This window comes from Fulmarus glacialis, unplaced genomic scaffold, assembly GCF_000690835.1.
Source record: "Fulmarus glacialis isolate BGI_N327 unplaced genomic scaffold, ASM69083v1 scaffold17381, whole genome shotgun sequence".
In the NCBI taxonomy this organism is placed as follows: domain Eukaryota; kingdom Metazoa; phylum Chordata; class Aves; order Procellariiformes; family Procellariidae; genus Fulmarus; species Fulmarus glacialis.
The window spans coordinates 59864-86140 of NW_009192308.1; the positions used below are offsets into that span (position 1 = coordinate 59864).

The window sequence follows — 26277 nt, forward strand, 5'->3', positions numbered from 1 at the left end:
AAAAAAAAATCCCCTAAAACTATTTGACCTAGCCATGCACATCATAAGCCGCAATGTGGAGTAATATATATGCAATGTTATGAAAGTTTCTTGGTGAAAACCCTGCCTTAAATGAACAGCTACACAGCAAAACAATATCTAGGAGGCCAAGATTTCTACCTGATCCTGGAAAATAGCCACAACTAATTACTGTTCAAGCTATACACCTGGAATCTACTTGGCAGGCCTGGTAGGGTTAAAAGAGCAATATATAGAAATCATTGCCAAAGTGAGCTTGTGCTTGTTAAAGCTTACTTTTATCTTTGATCTACACATATACAAGTATTCCAGTCTCAAGTATACAAGTACCTAGTAAAATCTGGACCAGTATGTCTGGTATACTTAAAGCACCATCTGGACAAACTGCTAATGCCTAATTTGAGTATTTTGCTTTGCTTATGATACATTATCAAATAGTTTGCACACACGTTCATAAGAGATCAACTTATTATTCCACATATGAATTCTTCTCCTCCTCCATTTTCATGTATCCTTTTCTGCTTTTTTCCCCTTGTTATCTGTGTCTTGTGGGCTGTGGCCTTTACTTTTTGATAGCTGCTGTTGTAATGCCACCTTAACCACTCTCCGTTTCCAAAGAAAACAACTGTTTCCAAATTCAAGGGAAAAATAAGACAAGTGACAGTAGCTCACCCTGAGATGATACAGCACCACTCCTGTGCTGAGGATATCATCATCCATGGCCATTAGATGAGGTAAACTAGAATCTATTGTTACGCCAGCTTTTTCTTTGTTGATGTCCACACTGTATTCTTCCATGATGGCTTTCCTGTCTGTCCACTTACTTGTCCAGTCTTTGGTCAATTGCTCAATCTTAAAGAATAGGAGAAGAAACTGTTTCACTTACTAAACAGGTTAATTTTTCTCATACATAAATTTCTTCAGAAAGAACAGCATTTTTTTCCAGTTATTGAAAGCAAAATTCTTTCACCAGTTGCAATGCAGGTGTATTTGTAATCGCAGTACATTTCTGTGGCAACAAAAAAATAGTGTAAAAACTATACCACCACCTACTGAAGCAGGTTTAATCTGTTGAAGACTCATTCCCAAACTGTCAGAAAGATCATGCTAACTAGTTATTTTGCCTGTCTTTAAGCAAAACTTAAAAATTAAGATCTCCAAAACCTTTCCAGGTCACCAGTGATCAAATCTTCTTAGTAATTTGGTGACTGCACAATAATTTCCTTTGAATAAATTGGAAGAGTTTAATCTTAGAAGAGAAAGGCTCTGTATAACGAATTACTGGGATATACTGAGACAGCTTTCAAACAAGGAGTAGATTGTGCAGACTTAGTGATATGCAATGGACAGTATCCCATTAAGGACACGAGACTTTCATCACAAATTGGTAGAGGGCACCCAACATGCATTAAGGATGGCAGTTTCCTGCATATTCAGAGCAAACAGGAAAGGATTAGGACGAAAACATTTTCACTGTGGTTTCAGAACTATGGCAATGCTATCCCCCCAGCCCAGTGAAACAGGAGAGAGTTACAGCATCAAATAGGTCATACACACCTTCATTTCATTCTGAAGAACCAGCTCGGTCAGATTTCCGTCCCTGTCATCGCTCCAAGAAGGACTGGAATTCCTCTGTACAAACAACAGCCACCAAGATCTACATGTTAGTTTCCTTATTCACAACTGGCAGGCATGTTCTTTCACTCTCCAGGATTTCAAGGACATGAACTCAGGAGAAGCAAAGACAAAATACACAGACATTTGATGCTGCCTTCTAGCATCTAGTCTACACCTCTCTAGCTATTGCATGCAACTTTTTGTGAAGAACTGGTGAAAGAGCATTAGCAGAGAGAGACTTCCGTGTAAATAAATCCTGGACGGTAGTTCCAGTCTCTCCCAGCAAAACATGCTCTCCATGGCATGGAAAACCAAGATGCTATTTTTGTTACAAAGGAGAAAAACACAAAGAGTGTCAGCTGTATTGTGAGGGCTCACAGACATTCACAACTTCTTTTGGGGGACAGAGTGTGCAGGCAGAGTGAAACCTCCAAAATACTATTGAGGTCTACCAGTTCACTTTTTTGGGAAAGAGGATTGTAACAAGTTTGGCAGGGAAATTACATCAATGATTAATATTTTGTACTGTCTTGGTCCTTCCATATCCTTACAAATAAAATATTTATATTTCATGGTATTTCTGGACAAAACCATCTGACTCCATGAAAGACAGGCAAGAAAATCCTTCCTAATCATTACACAACTGCATATACTTCAGGATTATCAATATAATGCCAGAAAAAGGAGAAATGACAGAAATGCAGTTAGCCTTATAATCGTCGTGCAATCACTCAAAGAACAATTTAATTTCCCTCCAGTTACAATAAACATGGAAAGATAAACAGATAAGACGAAAGTAAGCTGCTATAGCTACCTAAAGCACCATTAGAGCTCCAGTTGGGAAGTGTTCCTACATACCAGTTCAAAGCTCATCAGCATGGTTTTCAACCTATCAATTTCTTCTCGCAGTTCTCTGATCAGTTTTACATTTGCATCCTGAAACATTGAGACACAAACATTGGAAAAATCATTCTAAAAAAATCAATGCAGAGCTGTTCCAAGAGCCAGGAGGAGAGGGGAACGGGCACACTCACAGCAGTACTCCTTGCTCCACTCTACCAGGCCCCTGGGACGTACTGCCTAGAGGCAGGTTGTTCCTATCTTTGATAGGTTCTCTTTTCCCATAAACTTTGTTCCGTCTCTTTTCTGAACACAGACCTACCATAGTATTTGTTCCCATCATGACAATAGCTGGATACATCACTACTTTTATAGATTTACCTTCAAAACAGTCCCATCGGGTCAGAAAAATGCTGTTATTTCTGTCATGCAGAGGAGAAAATCATGCTACTGGAGACCAAGTCAGAATGTCACCAACCATGGTATTAAAAGCCCCTGCAGCTGATACAGAAAGCATTTCCTGCCTGCTTGTGCGGAGGCATTTATCTCACTTTCAGAGTAAGCATCTCTGTACATGCAGTTTCTGGAAACCAGCTTTCTGCAGACAGTTCAGGGAAACTCTTGAGTCAAGAGTCAACTTCCTCTGGGCTGCCAGTGACACTTTGGCTCAGGTCAATTTGCAGTGAGGGGAAGAAGGCAGCTAGCTGAAGGGATGGAGTTAAGGGTCCAGCATGGCCTATGCAAGAGAGTGATGGGCACGCAAGTTGGGAGGCTGAGAGGCTGTATGTAACAAGAGCCAGCCCAGGAGGACTGTGTTTACCTGCTTGTCACAGAGTTGAGAACTGCTGCTGCCAAAACCAAACACACTATTGCTGCCACTAGTGATGTCTAAAAACTAGTTATAGGCACTGGTAATACGGATGCAAATTAAATTTGGGAAACCCTGGATTAGAAGGGTTTCCTTCTGCCCAAGATTTAACAGGGTATCATAGGAAAGCAAATAAATGAAGTACATCTCTAAGATTCTATCCTTTTATCTATAGATAAAATCTTGATACATCCAGGCCAAAACACAAAAGAACACTACTAAAGCTGTAAAGTCAACTGCTCAAAGATTAGGAAATGCTGGAATCAAGACTTTTTTTGAAACCTTGATTCAGTCCCCTTAAATGGATACACTGTGATTCAGTCCTTAAGTTACGTGATCACTGTAGGACAGCAGCCTCATGCAGAATGCCAGGTGAAGAATGCCCAGTTAAAGAGCAGCAATTCCAGAATTTTATATTTCTAGCATGTTTGATCATAGATCTTGATTATTATGTACTATTTGAATTTTGCTGTGAAGACAGACAGAATTATGCATTTCCCCATGCATTTTTTTATGCCGGTTCTCATCACTATAGTGTCTAAAACCTCCACAACTGCTAATCAATTTTAACAGCATGTCTTTGATTGGGAGAGTTTACACTTTTCCCATTTGATAAATGTGGAGTGGGGGTAAGGGTGGAAAATGAGGAACAAGCACATATTGAAAGTTTGCTTTAAGCATCTGGACTAGCATTGAACAAGAATGCTGTAGCAGGGGCAGCGACAGAATCCAGTCCTCCAAGGCAGCATCAGACTCTCCCCTTAATACCCTGCCACCTTGTAACTTGTGCAGCATGTGAAGGACCCCTGCACAACTGAACAGATGAATCTGCCACACAGTCAGAGTTCATACCTGGCCTATTTTTTGCAATGAATGAAGCTGGGGTTCTGTGGCAAAAATTGTTCCCATGTATTTAAAGGCTTCATTGTTTTGTGTACTGAAAAGAAAACAAATTGAGACTACATAGACTACCTTGGGCCTCGTATATTAACTTTTGAATTCTTGACTTTGCAGCCTTAACAGAGTTCATTCAACATGCCAAAAGGAAGGGTTGCAAGGGTTATGCACTTACAGTAACAGGTTAAATAGTAACAAACAGTCCTAACAGATCTGTAACTCTGCCAATATTTAGGATAAAGACATAGGGTAAACATACTCGTCATAATAATTCAAAGAGAAGGAAGATTGAAACTCAACAGACAGAGATGAAGAATGTAAAATAGGTGTGAAATTCTAAATGGTTTAAGCTGCAAGGGATTAAGGAAATTATTTCTGTAATATCCAGCTCCTATTTAGCTCTCATTAACACGGGAAAAAGAGGTATGAATTTTATTCAAGGAGCAGATATACTGAATAAACCTTAAATAATACACACAACAAAATGGAACAAGAATGAAAAGCAGAACTCAAGGCCTCACCTCATTCACTCTGGGCTTGTTAATAATATTTTTGGCGTTTGAAGCATATCTCAAGGTACTCATGGTCTCGTTGTAGCTGGAGCTGGCAGGAGAGATAGCTACAGACAGAAAACAAATAGAAAAAAACCCACGATTTTAAAAAGTAATCAGCTTAATCCATCACTTTTCAAGAAGGTGGATTTTTTTAGTCTTGCTTCTTTAAAAAACAAAACCAAAAATATCCTTACGGAAATTTCATCAAGCTCACAGAGAATGCCTTCTCAAGATTGCATTTGTAACTGAATAAATCACTTTAAATCAAAGTTATGACCTTGGAAATACTCTTAAGTTTAACTTCATGCACAATCAGCATGGCTTTTCATTTCCTTGAGTATCCTATGAAGCATTTAAGAAAATCTTTACAAGGACAGATTCTAAGTGATACAGCTGTCTTCTCACTGCAGTAGAGATGTATTTTAAGGGGGTAACGCAGTGCAAAATGTTAACAATGGACAGAAACCAAACTCACTGGCAATCATAATGGTCTTGGAGTTGCCCCCAAGACTGTCCTTCAGAAGCCAGGTGAGGATGGAGTCACGGTATGGGATGTAAGCCGGTCGCCTGGTCCCACTGACGCTGCCTGTGGAAGGACTGTCCGCATGACTGCTCTCCCCTTCGCTTGCTATGGTGTTTATGCTCTGGCAGCTGCTGAACATCTGTGAATTTTGTGCTGAAGAAGAAACACCACAGAGCTCAGGAAAGGGGTTATCTTCTTCTGTCATGGCTATTTAATTTCCTTAGATGTCGTTACAGTTTATGAAGATGCCACACAGCTGTTCTGTTCAGCTTTTTGTTGTAAATACAGACAAACATTAAGACACGGCATACGGTGAGTGAGTCCTATGCTTTTATCACTACCCTTCAATATAAAGAACTACTGTGCTTACCTAAAGTGGAGATGACAATTCCAAGTGTAACTAATGACTTGTTAATATTGGCACCTTCAGTAATTCGATCTTTACAGTAACTGGGATCAGCTCTTTCACTGTAGCACACAAGCATGGAAAAGACAATGCAAACCAAACAAAAATGCTTAATTATTAACATACAATCAATATGAAAACATTATGTATTTTCCTGACATACAAGAAAACAGAAATTGCAAGCTTTGCAATTAAAAAACCATATGCTTTCATACTTTACATTGCTCCGAGGTTCAGAAAGTCCAAACAACCATGAGCAAAGGCCATCGGCGCAAACTACTGTTAAAGACGCATCAAAACATAAATTCAAGCCTGAACTGGGCAACCTAATCTTAGTGGTTCTGAATTTAAAAAAAAAAACCAACAACATACATTTTACAACTCTGCAAGGGTAGACTGGCTCAGTGCAAAAGTCTGTATATCCCCTCAATACTACTTTCTCTGCTCAGACATGCATGGTGATTTATGTTCTTGAGAAAGAAAAATGTCCTGTTCTACAACTGTTCTACAACTCTGCAGCACAACTTCCATCTTTCTGTTCTCTGTCCAGCGTAACCACATGTTCCTCACTGAAATGCATAGCTAAGATGAGAGACTTAGGAACTTTTGGAACATGAACAACATAAGCAGTAAGATATGACTATCATCTCCTGCCCATGCTAGGCAGCCATGAGGAATACATTCCTTTTTTCCTCTCTCTTTTCAAGCTCAGATTTGGTAATTCCACCAACAGCTACTGGAAAAGCCACCTAATAAGAATACAGGGTTGAATGAAATTACCTTAAATGTATGCAACAGCACAGTATTGGATCTGAGGACCCAGGAATTCCCTTCCTCAATGAAATCCAATACCCAATACAGAAGAACAGATGGCAGAGACAATATTAGCTCAATATTCCTTGTTACTGTATACAGAAGTCATTAGTTATTGTTAGTTTAATGAAGTTTTAAAATATTAAATTTCATCTCTTAAGGCAGTACTACCAGCATCTTCAGAGAAAATTACCTTTTTGCCCCTCAGTATATTATTACCTGCCTGCAAGGTCCACTAAGTTGATCTTGCTTGCAATTTCAGAGGGGAGATTGTTCTCCAATATAGCCTGAAGAGAAAAATATAAATAAGGAAGATTATTCCTCTTAATTAAATAATGAAAATAAAATAGATGTGCTCTTTTGTTTGAAACTGAGTTGTACATATGACTTTCTCACTGCCTTTCTTTGTGACCTTGACCCACTGACTATGTTCAAACCATTAACTCAACAGCTTTCTCACCCGACAGAGAAACTACCCTCTTACGCCGATTTCCTCTTGAAAAAAACCTTTACAGCCTAGAGACTGTGAAAGGCTTTCTTGTAGATCTTGCAGTTATTTTCCACTAATGTATTCCAAAGGTCTTTTGTGAAACTACTGAAAAATACCCCAAAATGTTCTGTGATTACAGGATGTTAGAAGTGTGAGATAGAAAAGGTCTATTGGATCACTGAACGACTTCCCTGCCAGGGAAGGATATAATTCCTCCAGAGAAAGGGTGCATTGTCTCTGGGAGAGTACTGGATGCCAAATGCTAAAGAGATGAGCCCATCTTGAAAAGCTGGACAGATACAAAATTTTGGTAAGTGTTAAACTAATGCTATACTGCAATTAAGGATCCTAAACAAGTGTGACAAAACATAACTTCAAACATATTCACATGTAATTTTCACAGCACCCTAGAAGGGATATTGCATTTCAAAGGGCTGATTAAAACTTTAAACATTTCTTTTTACAGTGAGTCTTTGGCATCACTTCTGACTATAAGCTTGTAAAAAGGAACAAGAATACTTCAGTAAACACTCAAAACATCACGTGGTGTACGAAGTTAACACATCTGCAGTGTGATCCAAAGGAAATAAGTAACAGCTTCCACCAAGATTATTACAAACAGCACAAAACAACATTGTTGTTTAGTGACAACTAAACAATGCACAACAAATTGAACAATGCTTTTTGAGAATGAAGAGGAAAGGAAGTTGGATTATTTTTAGCTAACCTGAGTGTAGTGGATGGTGAAGATAGCATGGGATCTGCTGCTGGCATTGTGAATATGTGTAGCTGCTGTGATTCTAGAAAGAAGAACAAACCATTCAATTACAAAGGCTTATTTCCCTGTATTCAGGGAAAGCAAAAATAACAAATACAGCAGATAAATGAAGATGAAGGAATGCGAAACTTGGAGAATATGGTAGGCTGTATTCTAGGATCTGATCACAGAGCGTTTGGCAGAGGACCTGGAAAGGTGGAAACCGAGGGTCGGTTAGAGTGTTTCAGCAGCACTCTGAAGAAATATCTTAAAGCAGCCTTACAGCACAGGTGTAAGGTGTTGCATAAGGGTAGAACACAGCAGAGAAGTACAGCCAGCAACAGCATTGTACAGCTCACCCCCAACACCACTGAATGTACTGGCCTAGTACATTTTCTCCATATTGTCTCCATTTTTATTTCTTGGCACTTCAAAGGGTCCAAAAAGCTCCATACACCACTTCTGGGGCACCCTTCTGTCACAGGGTTGACACAGTAGTTTTCCATGGTAGAGGAGTCCAATGAGATTAGCCAGTCTACGCGTATGAGTACAAACTGAATACTGTAATTCATTCATGTAGCACTTGCTTGGCTCTACCACGTGGACAGACCGGTCATCCAGCTCTAACCCTCTGACCCACTGCACTCTGGCTAGCAGGTACCAGGCACAGGAGGAGAAGGAGCAGCAGCAAATACAAACTTTTGGAAATCCTACTGTCTTTGTTGTTGTTTTGATTAGACAAACCCAAAGAAAGCCGGGTTTTGCCTAAGGCAGAAGCCAAGTCACAGATCTTTTCCTTTGTTACTCTTGTAGCTTGCCTTGAATATCGGCTATATGTGCAGCCTTTAGCATCAGTTTTGCCAACTTCACCCGCAACAACAGCAGGCAATTTTAGTCGTGCAGACAAGGACTGTGGAACCATGTTTTTGTTACGAGCCCAGCTGTCAGAGTACTGCAGACACCAGCTGCGCTAGAGGGCAGAGAGCCGCAGATGTGCGTACGCCGCTGAGCGCCTGCCACGGGAGGCCAAGCCAGGACTCTCCTCCCTGTTGCTCTCTGCTTCCTACACCTCCACAGCCATGTGAGCGGGCACTGCCAAAAGGCACAGGCAGTCTAGCACATCATGATTATAAGCGAGTTATGAGCTGAGGAAGCAGGAGAACGTGAACTAGTCTCCAGATGTTGGAGGAGGAAGACAAACAATTAGGTAAAGGGCAGAAGACTGAAAATGGCTCTACAGTGGGCAGAGAATATAAGGGAACAGCACTGAAGTTTATAAAGCAGAAGAGAAATAGAAAGTGCTCCGGGATTTGGAGGAGGAAGTGTTAGTACTCGCTTCTCACATCTGACAACACACAGGGTAATCGGAGGGCAAGTTCACATCTCAACTACTCACAACCCATGTGAGCATTTTTATGGGAGAATGTATGTGTTAGTTTTTCATATATTCTATTTCATCGCCGCATGTGGTATACATTTCAATATTTTTAACTGTTCTAATAACATTATCTAGATTGGTTGTTTTGCTTTACACAGCACCAGGGCTATGCTTTTGGAAATTTGGAAATTTCTATTTCCTGCATTTTAAAAATTTTATTCTCAAGCATTTGAGACTGAGTCTTGCAAACTGTCAAGAGAAAAAAAAAATAATAGCACTGAGAGTTACAACAAAAATAATGATTGCATGTTGAAAATCATATTTGTTTATTTTATAATGGATGGGTGCAGCCAGAGCAGGGCTGGAAATAGCCTGATAAAACCAACTGCTAGAAAAAATGCCTTCAGTAAACTTTGCTTGTTATTTGTACAGGAGCTGTCCTCCCTCCCACCCATGTGCAAGGGGAGCTTCCCCTCCTCTTTCCTGTATAGTCAGACCTGGAGCTGTCATGCCCCATCTGCTCCTCTCCTGCCTCCAGCCATATGGGGCAATTGCAACCTGTTCCCCACCTTCTTTATGCCTAAGATCTTGCTGATGTTCATTTGGCATCATTTCGCAGATTGCAGATGTTTTAAATTAGTTTGTTTGCATTTATAATGTGCTAATAAATGCTATGCAGAATATTTTATAAAAATAAAGACTATGGGGAAATAGGAGATTCCTGAATATTCCAAATAAGTTTTTGAAAAGTTACTCAGAAAAAGAAGTTGCTTGGCTTCATGCAAGTGACAAAGTTTGGAACTTCAGCATCACAAAAACTTACACACAAAATATTGAACCCCTGATTTCCTTAGCAATGAGACGACTGTAGGATTACACTAGTAGACAGACTGGAATTTTGTTGTTGTTCTGAAAAAGTCTCTTCTTACCATAGAGCTGCATCTATTGATCACTACAAGCTGAAGCAGCAAAACTTAATCCTGCTGTATATTCTATGATTTTGTGATAATGCAGCTTAGTTTTTATTCAGATCCCACCATCACTGATATTCTAAAATCTTGACCTCTCTTAGGATAAGACTTAATATCAGTTTTGGAACTGTGATTTGTATTTGGAGAATCTTTTCAAGTATAACTCTTTTCCATCACTGTAATGGCAGCTGTATTGATATTCAAGGCTCCCTATCAAAAACGTAAAAAAGAGTCTTGACTAATGAGAGCTGAAATCATTGGCTTCACTGATGTGCCAATTCCCACAGTTCTCTCGTAGCAAACGTGCATGATTTGGACTAAGAACTTAAAAAAATACTTACAAAAATTAAACCAAATAATTATAAAACAAATACTTTTAGAAATTAAATAAAAATACACTATCTTTTGAGCAGTTTTAAATCACTAAGTTACACTAACAAGTGAGTTGAAAGCTATCCATTCTAAAGCGTCAAGAGCACGCGGAGGAGAAAAACAGAAGTCTGTTTACAGAAAAATATTTTCCTGGCATGTTTTTTTTATCCCAGACAGATGGTTGAATTTTGTGGGTAAGTCAGCATGGGATCAGTTTTGAAGAAACAACCTCATGAGTGCTTGTAGCTCTTATTGTGGAGAATATGAGGATACGTAACTTCTTATGTGTATGTCATGTTCAGGATCACCAAATCTGACATTCTGTCATGAAAAAGCATTGGCAACACTGTCAGTCAAATAAACATCAATTAAATCAACACACGGTGAAAGAAGTGTTTAATAAAGATGGAGCTGTTTTGTTTTATAAAATACCTTTTAGCTATTCCTTCTTCTAGAAGTTCTACAACTTGCTTGTAGTCTGTAACTAAATGTTGAGTCAATCCTGCCAAAGATTTAAAAAGAGTTAAATGCATATTTTTCTCAGGAAGTTTCAGTCAGTTTACCCAACAATTTACCCAGCATCAGAAGCATAAGGATGTTCTGCTGGGATGCCAGTCTGTTCTACAAGTAGTCTCTCAACTAGAGTAACTATCTTATTTTTTAAAAAACCTATTTTAGTTTTAAAAAATACAATAAAAAATTGCAGTCCATCCTCCAGCTGCAGTGACATCAGTATAAAAAATGCCTTGTACCTTCGAAGTACAGACCTTTTTCCAACTTGTCTGCAGAACAATGGTATTTAAAAAAACAGTATAACTGAAACTCCGTAAGAAATTTTCAGCGATGTCACTGCTACTAATTGGGTACAGATCCCATAAAGAAGCTTTTTGCTAATGCCTCTGGATAATGGCTCTGCTCACGCAACTAACAGAATTAGGAACCAACCCCTGTGAATATTTACCATTTACTTAACAAGGCTTCAGCCTGCAACACTTAGGATTCTTCACGCTTTCCTCCCCAGAGGATACCCAAATAATGATATGACACATCTGGCCTTTTCATATCTTCTGCTTTCAGTTCTTTTCTTTAATTTGATTTTATTTTTAAGGGGGAAAAAACCCACTGAAAACAAATGAAAGAAATACTGCATTGCAGAGCCTGCTGTGTCGGAGTGGTGGTTGTGACTAACAGGGCCCCAGAGGAGGGCAGTGTGCTGCTGCGCTGTAGCGGCACTGCCAGCCCCTTGCAAAATGCAAATTCCAGCAGACACACCAAATTAACCTCTACAGGCTTGTATTTCACATAAATCCAGTTTAATATGCCTTGTTTGCTTTTTATGGTGATGATTAGTTATCATTTGTACTGCAGTGACTCCTAAAAAAACACCTGAGTTGTGAAGCAAGTCTTTGTCATACAATACCTAGTAAAACACTCCTTTGCGGAATGTTTTATCTCAGAGCTGGAATCCAGGGCTACTTCCTCCCCCGCACTGATTTAGGTTTGGTTTGTTTTATTGCAGGCCACAAAAGTGTGGATGAAGGCAGAGTACTGAAAAATGTGATTTATTTGGATCAAATGATTTATCTACTGCTAGAATGTAAGTCAAGACGAATATAAAATTCAACAAGACTGAAATAAGTACTTCTGACATTGTTACAGAAAGTCTATCCTTACATGAAAACAGCTTGCTTAACTTTAAATGAAAGCAAAATCTAAGCCAAAGATGGGAATTTATTTTAGTCCTTTAACAACTGATACATATAAAGAAAAAAAAAAAAAAAAGATTTTTGGATGACCTACACTTTTAAAAAACTCTTATGTGCATGCACGCACACTCGCACACACACAAAGTATAGGATGATTTTCAAACAAAAGCATTTCTTCAGCTCTCTAGTGTCCTTTTACAATACATTAATTCCAGAAGTCATCACATTTTCCATTTGAGAAAGAGGCCCATTATTTTTCCAACAGCACTGGGATCTTCAAAGCTCAGAATATGGAAACTATCATATATTGTTTTCCCAGACCCTTTTTCAGAGTCTTATTTAACTGAATAAAAATCTAGTTATAACATGGAGGCATGGAAGAAATTCTTACCTACCTACATTTCCATAAGTACTGGAATAGTGAATCTAGCACAGAATTCAAAACATTCAGTTTTTCAATAAGGTAAATTAAATATTGTAAATGTTGTTTGAAAAAATGACAAAGTGTTCTGTTGGCTGCTAGAAAAAGAAAAGTCATTTTCAAGTCCCATAGAAAGATCAAAAACCCTTGCTCGTCTAGAAATCTGCCTTGGAGTAAGAAAGGATCTCCCCCAGAAACCTGTCTCAGAGCAACAAAATAGATTGCATCATTTCCTGATTTAAGAGGGGCCGATTCCTTAACAGTGCAACCATCTGTGAGGGAGAAGGTTGAAACGATTCCAACCCAAAGCACTGAAACACTTTCAGCATTTTAAAGGCTACAATCTCACAGCCTTTACGTGGAAAAATGATGGGCTGGAAACTATTCAAAATACTTAGTGTTCAGAGCTGGGACTTCCTGACTGGACTTGCAAATGGAAAATGCATTGCCCAGAGCATCTAAGCATCCTTAAAGGGGTTAAGTTTGCTGATTTTCCTCTCTGTCTGTTCTTCATCCAGTGCTAACTGTACTCTGGATATCATTGACACCAACCACACAACTGACAAACTAACGGTACACTGGGGAGCTCCTGATCAAAGTCAGCAAACCTTAAAATTGCTGATGGCTCGCAAGAAGTATGATGCAAATACAGGTGCTAACCCTTGACCTAATGGATCTATGGGAAATAATGGAAAATTTCTGAGCTTTGCTGATGTTCACCATTTTTCTCCCATACAGCAAATTGGCTGGAAGGGGAATACAAAACAAGCTCCCCTTCAAGTAAGCTTGCCGATAATGCTGATCTCAGCCATCTAGCTATTGGAAACAATGTTCTTGCACTCTGATCCTGCACAGAGAGACTACATATAAAACTGCCAAAGACTATTTCAGCACGTAGAAGGCCCTTATTACAGAGATCAGCAATTGTTGATTGCAGCAAGATATTACTGCGGTTGAGAAGGGCATTTTGTACCAGTGTTGTGAACCACTTAATTTTCTTGAATTTGATGTTATTAAAATCAAGCTGACTGTACTTCTCACCTGCATTCAAAAGACCTCTGGACTTTCTCACTGCTGCTTATTTTTGATGTGAGCTGATGAGCGCAGTTCCAAAAGGAGCTATGTAATCATACCGTCTTTATTAGTCCCTCTCCCCAAAAGATGCCAGGATTGTCTCAAGTAAACCGTTACAGTTCTTAATTGCGTAAACTGTACATAAGTGTATTTATTTATTAATACATACTCATATACACATAGCGAAAAAAAAAGAACTGTCATCTGACTGTTGCCCTAAGCCACTGACTCATCAGCCTGAAATCATTTCTGTTCACATGCTCTCACAACAGCATCTAATTACACCCTATGATGCCTTCAGCAGAGAAATTACTTCATTTTTCATGCATGTGATCAGTTTTTCTAAAAATGTAAATCACATTTATCATTAAAATTAAAATTTTTCTTACAGGCATTAACACAATGATTTTTGGAGGCTGTCATAAGATACAGAGGGAGAGAATCTTCTAAAATAAAGTATTCATACTGGATTTACAAACGTGGCCAAAGCTGGCAAATATTATTTAGGTTAACCTTTTTCCATTAGTCCTTCCTCTTATTTTACAAAATCTAATCAATTGGGAACTTTTATGGGCTATTTCAGAAGTCTAACATAAAATGGTTCCACTTAAAATTTTTACTTGTGTCTACGTATAAAATTCTTATTCAAAAGGAGTAAAATTAAATTAAAAATAAAAAACAAAACCCCCAAAACCCAACAAAAACAGAACTGGAAAAGAAGTGACAGATTTGGCCTGGAAGGTTCCAGATGAAGACAAAATAGTGACAAAAGGCAAGCCAGCCCATTGGCAGAGGCTATAACTTCATTTTCTTTTAAAACAAGGAAATTCCATTATATGCAGCCAAGGAATCACTGGAGATATAAGGCCTGAGAAAGGGGATGGAAATTGCCAAGGAAGGAAGCAGTTTAAAGACCCTTTCTTGTGTGGTGAATGAGCAGCTGCTAAAAGAAAATAATTAGTATCTGTACTCCACCAACAATGAAGTTCTCCGATAACAAGCAGGTAGAAAGAGAATCTTGGAAAGACCTCAATAAAGGCCAAACGTCTATGAATCTGCTTTTCAAAGAATGATAAGTTTGCCATACTAATGAGACCATTAATTCATCTATTTTCCAGCTCTCCTTAAACAGGATGCTGATGTGCTGGGAAAGCACAGCTGAAATAACCAGAATGGCAGATAGTCCCTTGTGTATAGGACCATGCAAGTTAAACACTTCCCAAGTGCTTATTTCAAATTTTGAGAGGAGGAATTGGTAACAACCATCAGTTGTTAGATGTACTGTGACCGATACTGCAGGTGCCCAGGGAACGAGAGCTGGGAATTCCAGGTTGCATTCAATCACAAGGTCAAGTAACCTTATCTGCTGTCACATCTTGTCTTAATCTCTGATGTGGGGATAACAATCTGATGTGTAATGCCGTGATAAAGAAAAAGAGAGGGAGAAAAGTGAACCAGGGAGAACAGAGAAAAGAACTCTATTTAAAAGCCAGAACAAATCAGTATTTGATCCGATGCAACAGGACCAATAAAATTCCGTGTGATATGCATTTTGCATTCTAAATGCATACCTCCCAGGTGTTACTACCCATTTGGTGGCCAAGCAGTTGCAGAGTCAGTGACACCAGAGGCAACTCTGGAATTCTGCCCACTAGATATAAGGCACACTGAAAAGGAAACATATGCATTTACTTTCTAAACAAACCCACTAATTTTTGAAACTTGCATCAGTTTGGAAAAGACTCTTCCTTCTGATCTCCACTGTAAAGCTACTCTGTATGATTTTTCACTGGTGCGCTGATTTTGAGGGACATGCCTTTTATCAGTTGTTGGTCAGATAAACGGCAATGTAGCAGGCAAACTTTACATCAGGAGCTAATCAATTTACAAAGTAACAATGGCCAAACTCCAATTTAAAGCTATCTAAGACGCTGAAGTGAAGGCACCAACCAAAAGTGGAAATGAACTGGAAGTACACAAAACAATGAGAGGGAAGATAAGAACTAAAATAAGAAAGACAACTGAAACGGAAAAAATACACGTAGGTTTGTTTTTCATCCGTTCTCTGTCACCTGATTTGAAAGCTATGATTCATTAGAAAACACAAAGCCACAGAGGGGCTGCTGTTGCAAGCGTGAATTAAAAAGCATGTGATGTTCTTAATCATATAATGCACCTACATGACCCATCCTGTGCTTTTTCAGTTTAATGAAGGAAAAGGAAGCTTATTGGTTTCTCACCTAGGTAATGCAGATTTTAATTGCTGCTCATGGCCTGGCCTGAAACACCAAACAGTTGAGTTTATCTACTTTTTTATTATTATTATTTTGTAAATACACTGCTGCCAAGGACTGAAACAGGTATGGAGGAACCTTAGGCTGGCCTGTACAACGCATTTAAAGCTAATGTTGGTGGATTTCTTGATCAAGTTAAGATTTCTTTAAAACAAAAGAAAGCAAAACACTATGGCTCACACACAAACTATGCTTGGAAAGACAAACAGAAAAGTGCAGGATATCCAGCCAGTGGGATAAAAGAGGCAAAGCTTTCAGTATATTACACATGTTCATATTAACAAGCAAAAATTTGAGGAAAGTAACTCTCGAAGAGTAGAAACAATTAGGATCACGCCAGGAACATATGCAAAGATACATATAGACCTGATACACTTTCACTTGAAATTCTGATGCTAGTTGCGAAGCCTGCTCTCACCTTGAACATACGGTCCTGTTTCAGGGTGTTCTCGGACTCGAAGCGTGTAAGGTTTCTTTCGGTCTGATTGTTTTAACAAATCTCGGACACGTTCGTTATAGATTTCAAGAAAACTGAAAAGCAAAAAAAAAAAAAAAAAAGATTTTTAAATGCACATGATTAAAAAAAAAGAGAAAGCATCTATTTAGACAATGTAATCAGACAACCTGAATCTTACCTAGACCTTTCATGATAAAGTTAATAAATTAATTTTCATTATCTATGTTACTGCCCCTTCCCATGCAGTACATGTAGAAAGAACTCATAGTAGCAAATTTCCAAGAAGCAAGAGGCATTCAGTATTTTATTTAAAAATTCATAAAATATTCTTTTTTAACACTAGTGAGTTCAAATCCCCAAATTTCCAAACATAATGCTTCATTAGATCAATGGGAATGGTGAATAAGAATCAAATGTAGGCTCAAATTTAAGAGTTAAACAGGAAGTAAATTTTCAATGCAATCCTATTTCAGCTGTCTCTACCAAAGTGAACAGACAGCATCCAAAGAACTATACTGAGAGAGAAAACTAAAACCAACATCCTTTCTCATCCTTCCCTTTGTGTTCTCCTCCTTGTTCCAAAATGATTATCATCTGAGAAAACAGAAACAAAATAAACTTTGCTTTGTTTGATTACAGGAATATGTTGTTGAAAGCTTTCATTGCATTGCCCAAAACAGTGACACGCTTACCTGACCTTTACTCTGCAAGATGCTGTCTGGTCTGAGTAATCATCCTTCCTTGAAAAGAGGCCCTGCACAAACCAGAAGTTTATGTAAATTTTAAATCCATCAAGAAAATCTAACCACGCAAGTGCAAGTGAAATAAAAAATAAGTACCTCACATATACGAGGTGTCAGCCCAATGGATGCCTTCAAATAATAAACAAAAGAAAAATTAAATCATATACTTGCTATCACTCTTGCAAAACTCTTTTTTAAATAAAAGCCAAGTTATAAGAAAAGGACAGAATCATAGTGCAGCATTAAAGTAATGACTGTATGGTAGATTACAACACAAACCGCTCTGGAGTGTAGTTCAGAACAGCATGGCAATGCTCTACTACTCCAGCCGAAGTGTACTGCACGCAAAACGTTGCAGGGACTCATGTGCTGTGTAATATCAGCTGTCTTAGCCCCAGTGCAAATGCTGTTTATAGCAAAAGTCATTTTACAGCAACTTCTACAGCATTGATGAGAAGTTTAGAGGCTTGAGTTAAACCCAAGAGCTGTTTGATGTAAAGATACTGGACATGCCTATGTCAAAGGTGTTGCAGTCTAGATGAAGCCAGGCCAACACTGAAACTAGTTTGATTGGTCATGAATATTTTGGTTTTTTTCCTTATTCTACTTTTATTTCTTTATGCTATGGCATCACAGAGCTCGAAACAGCTTTATGTTCTAGATTTATAAATCTGGTCTCTCAGAGAGAACTGGATATGGGCTGCTAACAGTACCCAAACTAGCCGATTTAAACTTTGCCCAAACAGTCTACACAGCACTGAAGTAAAGGTGTGGTTTTTTGTGATGAACTGTTCTTCTGACATGAGTGTTCACACCTTAGTGATCACAGTGCCAACGAATCCTGAGAAAAACTCTCAGGCTTAGGTGGAATCTGCTTGCCGAATAGCATGAAAGGCTTTTTGAAGGCACAATTGAAATGGTGTTGGGGGGAGAAAGTCCAGGTTCATCAAGCGAACCACTGTGGACAAAAGTTCAGTTTATACCAACCACTTGTTTATTCCTAGTTTTGAACACTGTTTCACAGTGAATACATGTTATTAAAGATCAGATGAAAGTGGGATTCCATTGGAGAAAGAAATCACTTTATAAGTCAGAAATCTCTTAGAAACACTATACCTGGAAATTTCCTTGGAAAGAAATAATGGTAATTTCAAGATGTGGCCATTCTGAATTGCTAAGATATTTTCAAAATAATGTAATACAAATATCCTAGCTTGCCACCCATTAACCCCAATTTTAACAATTCTTCAGGCTTTTATGGAGTTAAGCTTGATTTAGAATAAAATGAATAGAGAATCAGGTCATAATTTAACAAAGTCCTACTGCTGATGTCTATGGGGAAAATAAAATTTTAAAAATCCAAAAACTCTTGTCAAAAGCACAAACTATGCCAGAACAGTCTTTTTCTTATCTTCAAGGTTTGAACAAATTTTACCGTTATTTCACCTTAAAAATTGAATCCCATGGGTATAGGAAATAGTGGTCCGCTCATGCAAACTGTTAAATAAAATTTTTCTTTTTCAGGGGCATGTTTCACCAACAGCCGAGAATATTTATGGATAGAGATCAAATTGCCTTGTGTTGCAGCAGAACGCAAAAAAAATCCTCAACTGACTCCATCGATCTGAGTACCAAGATTAAAACGCACTTTAAGTGGTTCCTGGTAGACAAGAATCTCAAAATGTAACAGCATCCGCAAACACCATTCAAATACATTTCAAAACTGGAAGTGAAGCAAGTAGTATTTTCCACAGGCCAAAGGATAACTTCTGCAACAGATAAATGTCTCAAGTAGATAATGAAGCCTGTTACAAAAGTATTCCTGTGAATTGTATCCAGTTTTATTTGTGAAAGTAATTTAACTTCAGCATAGCTCAGACTGCCAAAAAATTCTACGAGAATGAATACTTTGTATTATCTTGAGCTATATGTTTCTAAAACCCAGAACTATTCAGGGGTATAGATTTTCTTTTTTGTTCTCTAACATGGTGATAAGATTCATACATAGTAAGATGAAGGTTATCTAAAAGAAATATTTATACTACACCATATTTTCTAGTATTTTTAGCTGATGCTACATTATTTACCTAAATGTGAAGGCTTAACTATCATTTTAGATATATAAACACCAAATAAAACATGTATAAGCATTCTGCTCAACAAGCACCATAATCACAGTTTAAAAATAAAGCCATGTTTCTGCTGGACATCCCGCCCCTCAACCCTAAGTGTAAAATGAATGGTGTAACTCACAGGTGTTCCCATCATTGTGTAAGTTTTTCCTGAACCCGTCTGTCCATATGCAAAGAGGCAGATGTTGTATCCTCTAAATGCACCTGACAACACAGAAGTGCCAAGGTCCTGGAACACCTGGGGAGACCAAAAGAAACAAAACAGTCCATGAATAATATGCCTCCCTATAAACACTCTGCATTACTTGTGAATCTTGCAGCTTTAATAACTCCATGGGAACAAGGATCTTCACAGTATTTGTCTTTTTAATTGATCAGACACAATGTTAAGTGTCCAGCATTCACTTGTTAGATATTCCTCCAGATGCTGGTATGCCAAGCACAGCGCTGACACTGAGCAGTAGTGTTTAATTGTGCTTCCCTGCCTGCTATCTCTTATTTTATACTTGGACTGTATGAATTCTTGAGGATCTCCCCCACCCCAAATTTTTACAGTCCTCAGCATGAATCTGACAGAAAGGCACGATCAAAGCTCTTTGACGCAATGGTATTAATAGGAGCATTAGGCATCAGAATTACAAGTCAAAAGCAAAGCAAAGTCTAATCCGTAGCCTGCAAGCAGACCTCATCCAAGCAATACTTATATCTGATCCGTCTGGTCGGTAAGCAACACCACTAAAGACTAAATGCTTTATTTTCTGTTCATGCCACACACACAGTGATGTGCCACCTTCTGCTCATCCTAACACAGAGCCTGGAACTGTTACCTCTAGGGGCTTCCAAAGCTTGCACTGGTCCCACTGTGGCTGCAAAAGTTGGCCCATCACAGCCAGACTACCCATACGGCAAGATCTGAACATCCCTTCTGCTTTCCCTGTTCCTTTTTTGGAGACACAGCTGCCCCACATTGTGACCACGTTCTCAGCACATCAAAGTCTTGCCACAGACCAGCTGAAAGGACACTGGTAAGGTTTGCTAGGAAGTGCATGGTGGATCAAAAGGTTCCAGTAGGCAGGCTGCCAACCCCCTAGCACAGCTTTGGCCTTTCAAAAGAAACCTTGCAAGTATTAATGGTTTTGCCATTCACATAGAAAACTAGCTAGTATATATAGAGAGATGCGTACAATTTCAGTGTTTCACTGCTGTGAAATCTCATCCGCTGCCAGGTCATCTGCTCCTCCAATAGACAGATAAATGTACTAAACTTGATACAAAAATCAATAGTAAAACATATTTCATAGATATCACCACTTTACCTAAATGGCCAGAAAAGAGATTAAAAATCCTCTCCTGAGACTTCTATTTTCAGATCGTATTTCAACTCCAACTGAGACAAGATGGTAATTTCTAGCTGAAGAATCAATACTCTTCTCATTCAGCAGAATTTAGCTACCCCTGCCCGTATTCGTAAAGGTATGTGGCATATCACAGCATCCACTTCATTAGGATTATCAGATCAAGAAACTTTTCCATTCAAAGAATAATAGTGAAAGTCATAAACAAAACACATGGACACAAATGTAATAGAGACAGTGACAAACTCTCCAGTCACTACTGGACGGGCCATTAAGAAACTGAAGCACAGCTTTGGGGAGCGCCAGCCTGGACTTCATAACCAACAAGCTAGGGGAAACAAGAGGAACAGGAGGATTTAGGATATTTGAGGGGGGCGTGCAGGGGTATGCAAAACTTATTAGGAAATGTTTAAGGTGAGGGAGTCAGGAAAGAGAAGAGGGTATAAAAGGGGCTGGTCCCATGTCAGCAGCAGTAGATCAGCATGCTTGTCTGACTGAGCCCTGTGCTTGATCATCACAGTCTGTCCTATCTTCTTATCAAATCCTTTCTTGATGACCTTTCCATGTAACCACACTCTCTACCCCATGTGTGAGTGCTGTAAGGACTAGATGCCAGCAGCTGGAGAGACTGGAGTGAATTTGGGGCCAGCAATGGTGCCAGAAGACCTCAGGTGATAGGGCTATCCCATTAGTGGTGCTAGCAAACAAAGCTCAGCATTGGTAGCCAGTGGAGCCATGGACCTAAGGAGCGTGGGTCCAGGGTGCCAGCTACCGGGGAGACGGGGGGGAGTAAATTCAGGTCAGCAACTGAAGTCAGCCTCAGGTAATATGTCCCTCACATCGATGGTGCCAGCAACTGGAGCAAGTAGGAGGAGTCTAAGTGCCAGCAACTAGAGTGGGACTATGTGTCACAGTGTCTGTGTCCCAGCTATTAGGGGGACTGGAGTGGTGTGAGTGTCTCTGTCAGCAGCTGGAGAGGGGACCATGGGTCCCAGGGCCTGTGTTCCAGATGCCAGCTACCAGGGTGGCTGAGGAGAAGCAAATGAGGGTCTCGGCATCAGCACCTGGAGCCGGGAAGCGCCGCCCACAGGGCCTGTGTGCCAGTTCCTGGCGTGGAGGGTGGGGGGCGGAGAAGGGGCTGGAGTGCTGATATGCATCAGCATGAGAGCGTGTAATTTGCTAGCAGACTTCAAACTGGACAAGCCAGTGAGCAGGAGGTCCAGGCAGGAACGTTAAATGGGAGTAGAGCCTATGCTGATAGTCAAGGGTTTTGGGGCAAGGGTGCTTGTGAGTGTACGCATGTTTGCTAGTGAGCAGCAAGCTGGGCTATCAGGCAAGTAGAAGACCTGTAGAGTAGTTAAGAGGGCCAAGGTCCAGGCAATGTTATTAGATAGGCAGTGGGCCCATGTTGGTATTTGAGGGATCTGCTCTCCAGACCTGGAGAGCAAGGGTGTGTGTGTTTTCACCAGTGAACTTCAATCCTGATGAGTTGGATAGGAAGAAGGGGATATGGCTGTCTATGCTTATGTTTCATATGTGTGCTGGCAGTGTTATATGTGGGTGTTGGTGAAGGCAGTGCCTTCTGGGGCCATCTGTGTAGGCGGCTGCATCACCGTCCTGCATTTTCTGTCCTTGCCAGTGTTTGTGGTTTTGGCATACACACTGAGACCCGCTGTTGGTTGAACTTGCAAAGGGGAAAGCAGCTTCCCCGTCCATCAGTGTGGGATGGAGAGACCTCTAGGCGTCCAGGCACACAGGGCTGGCCTCCTGGGGCTGGGCAAGAGGAATCCCCAGATCCTGGAGTGCATGGGAGGCAGTGGCCTTATACATCCCTTAACTGTATCAAATTTATTATTGGGAACAACTTATCTATGGTCTTGAATAATTAGATCAAAGCCAAAAGTCCAGAATATACACTGAGAACTAGTAGTTCACTTGCAGCACATCTGGCTAGTAATTCCTCACCAAGGACAATATGCCATAAAAAGGTCAACTTTTATGGACAGGAAGGAAAAAAAAAAAGTAATACTATTAGCAAAATATATCTATGGCGCATAGTTGATGAACGAGTGAACAAATAACTGACATATCAGCATGATGGTTAAAAGTTATGCTGAAGAGGCCAATCTACCACTTTTACCTAATAAATAAACATTACCCAAATTAAAAAAAAATATTATCACACTACTTTTACAAATATCAGTATATAAAGAGGCATGGATACACATTATTTGCCATCACAAAGGTTTAGAATCTGTATAAAGAACCCAGAAGTGCACAAAAAGACAGAGAAGGGGCTTAAGAAATGAATGGTAGAGAAGAAAGCTACTGAGAAGCATTTGGAAATGTCAATTTTAAGGTGACACTATGGAAGGAGAGTGCATAGTTAAGAGAAGAGGAGAAGAGGGAAGTTTACCCCCACGGATTTTAATAGCCTTGAGTGTTAGCATCAAAGGGTGCTTAAAAAAGGGCTAGGCAAAAAATTGAAAGACAGCTAAGAAAGCTATACATTCAAAACACCAGGCAAAAGAAAGATGAAAAAACAGAGCAACAATTACAAAGCAGTTTCTGAATCTTGTAGGCAAGGAGGAAAAGTTGCATTTGATATGGTAAGGGGAAAAAGGAAGTTCCTTCCTTCCAGAGGCAGAATGGGGTTACCACTAGAAACCTCTCTCAGAGCCACCACAAAAGTGGTGCTTCTGTTACCCACTTCAGATACAAACATTTCCCAATTCCACAACCAGAACTGAAAGAAAATTGTTCCTTATAAAACAAGTACATACTGTAAAGTATAAAATAAGATCACAGGCAGCACTTTGTCCATGAGACTTGCTTTCCCAGTTGTGGGAAAATGTAACTGCAGGGATTAGGCTGGGGGTTGGGTTTTCTCGGAGGTTGCTTGTAGCAGTGTTTCAACATCTGTTTTTATATCCCTTCACCTATGGGAGCCCCATTTAAAAATAGTAATTGAATAAATGTATGAAACTGTGCAATCAGCCCTGTTGCTTTTATTTTACTTGATCAGTGGGATTCAGTGGGTCTGACTACAATGGGATCTCTTACATGAAGGTCTGCAGAAATTGGCCGAGATCACTTTTACGACATGTTCCGAGTCTTCCATTGCTTCTGATTTACTGTTTTTGTTTTAGTAACCTGATTGCATTTGGCCACACGTAGACAGTATGCAAGGTGTCCCTATACTGTCCCCGCATAGTTCCTGCTTCTGAACTGAGAGTCACTGTTTGTTCCAGTGATTCAGTGATAGTCTTGTCAATCTTCTAGCTAAAGAGGCAGCCACAGGTAACAGCCAGAGCTGAACAGCAAACTACATTTGACCATAAGCATGCCAGTGCTTTAGACCATGGTGATAAACATAAAGCAAGCTACACGCTCAACACGATGATTCTGAAGTTTCTCCTTTCAGTAATACTGATGCACTCCCTCTAGTCTCAGTGAAGAAGGAGGTCAGCCCCATATTTACAACAACACTATAACAGATTAATCTGTTTTTCTTCAATAAAGATATTTGGAAAACCATCTGAGCATTAACAGCAGCAATGCAAATCACTGTAACCGATTCTTGGCAGGAGTCATCAATCAACGCAGAGTATAAGTCAAGTTCCTTGACGTTGTACAAGCCCATAGATCAGTCTCATGAGTACAGAAATCTGTTTAACTAATACCTTACAGTAAATCTGTATGCTGACCGAGGACAAGCCAGGAGCTCACAACTCAAATGAGCAAGCAGGCCAATAAAGACTCACCAGTTACACCGAACTGCAATTAGTGGCTTTAAATGTAATCCCCACCGTCTTGTGCCTCCTGCAATTCTCTCACGGATACTTCAGCACCCACCACCCCTCCACTGCTTCCTGCCATCCTCTCGTGTATCTTCACATCCACTCTCAGCTGTCCTTGGTCCAGAGCTGGGACACAAGCTGTACTGCTTTGGAGAAGAGGATATGACTGACCAGTCAGAACATGGGACACTGCCAACTGCTCCAACAGCTGCCACCTACCAGTGGAGATGCATAGAAGCTTGCACCAAATACCACAGACTGATTCTCAGCTCTGGCAGGCCACAAAGAAATTCCCTCTAATTTAAATCTGTATCACGAACTGCATGTCATACAGCCTTTTAAAAAGATGGAAGAATGGCACCCTCTTCCAAATGTCTTTTGTGCTACTAAACAGTCATTGCCTCCTCGCGCCCACTCTGCCTGCCCTCTGCACCCCAACTTCCAGAATTCGCCTCCTCTCCGCACTCCTGGCTTTTCTACTTTGCTGCTTACTATTCACTTAGATGTCAGAATCCCCCAAGACTGCAAAGCAAAATTATCATAACACAATTCTTGAGCCACCTAAGCTGTTTGCCTAAGGCCTTCCTCTTAAGGTTGTGCTCCCATGTGAATTCCCCAGTGAACACTGAACTTCCCCGCAGTAGAGGCACCATTAGGATCTCTTCCCTACCTGGTTGGCACACAAAACTTGTAGGAACCTAATATCAGAGACGTCTACCCCTCTTTCAAATTTGGTTCAACCTAGCCAGTTTGTTCAAGAATTATTGGGAAACAAGGGTCAAAACCAGACAGCCATTATAAAATTGCTGTCAGAAAATCAGGATAAGAGATTGCAGTTACTACCTATTCAGTGGAGATTAGGATTTCACCAGCTAATTTTCCTGTAGATTCTGCCTGCTCTGGACATGCTCCAGCATACAAGGTGAGGACTTTCACCCAGATTCCAAACTGGACTGCCATGGGCCAGGTCATCTCTAAGACAGGACACAAGTTCAGAGCAGAAGAAAGAGAAAGTTCCTCCTGTGTGAGTGGCTCAATGATTTTCAGTAGCTGGGAATGTGAACATAGGGAGGAGAAAAGAATCTGATCTAAATTCAAGATGGCAAGAACCAGATCTGAAGATTGACAGAAGACTGGGGAACAACTGGGTAAAATAACAACCACTGAGAACCAGTAATACTGAAAGGAAGGAATGAGAAGAGAGAGGGACCAATAAGAGGCTCTGAATAAGAAGAGGGTGATGGAGTCAAACCGGACAGAGTTAAGGGAGGAAAGGTAGGACTAGTATCCACTGGGAACAACAAATCAGTGGGAAAAAGATTGAGTTTGGAAGCCAAAATGCAGGAAACCATTGGCTTGGGTTGATATGGAGGACAAAGAACAGGGACAAGCGTGAAAGGCAGACATCTGTAGATCTGGAGTCCAGAGGGTAGGATTTTGGGGCAAATTGAATGGAATTGGAGTCAAGTAGTATAAAGAAAAGGACTAAGAAATTACAGGATGCATTACCTTGAAGTAATAGGAGCAAGGAGAGTCTGTGCCCACTTCCTTTCAGAGTATATAAATTCAGTAATTTTGCACGGCTTGTTGCACGGCTTTTAGTGGCCTAAAACCAGCTTGTGTACTCCATATCAGTTTAGAAACCTGTACTTCGCATGGTAGAACCTCTTTCAATAGGGATAAATGCAGCCTAGAGAGGTACCTTGATTCTATGATAGTTTCCTCATTAAGAGCTGCCCTTCTTTCTGAAGGTTCATAATAGATCTTTGAGAGTTATTAATTGATATATAA

At 39.9% G+C, this 26277-nt stretch overlaps 1 protein-coding gene across 1 annotated transcript in view; it reads right to left on the bottom strand.

Moving 5' to 3' along the window:
* Window positions 1-19569, bottom strand: part of STARD9 (StAR-related lipid transfer (START) domain containing 9) — a gene marked incomplete at its 5' end in the record, with an annotated part of 60820 nt that extends 41251 nt beyond the window's left edge. The window contains 13 exons of the mRNA XM_009587033.1: window positions 691-870; window positions 1576-1650; window positions 2494-2571; window positions 4762-4859; window positions 5270-5470; window positions 5688-5785; window positions 6756-6823; window positions 7754-7826; window positions 10937-11006; window positions 16418-16530; window positions 17149-17210; window positions 17296-17328; window positions 19453-19569. Coding sequence (XP_009585328.1) covers window positions 691-870; window positions 1576-1650; window positions 2494-2571; window positions 4762-4859; window positions 5270-5470; window positions 5688-5785; window positions 6756-6823; window positions 7754-7826; window positions 10937-11006; window positions 16418-16530; window positions 17149-17210; window positions 17296-17328; window positions 19453-19569 — 1266 coding nt within the window. The remainder of the gene's footprint in view (window positions 1-690; window positions 871-1575; window positions 1651-2493; window positions 2572-4761; window positions 4860-5269; window positions 5471-5687; window positions 5786-6755; window positions 6824-7753; window positions 7827-10936; window positions 11007-16417; window positions 16531-17148; window positions 17211-17295; window positions 17329-19452) is intronic.
* Between the last annotated feature and the right edge of the window lie 6708 nt (window positions 19570-26277).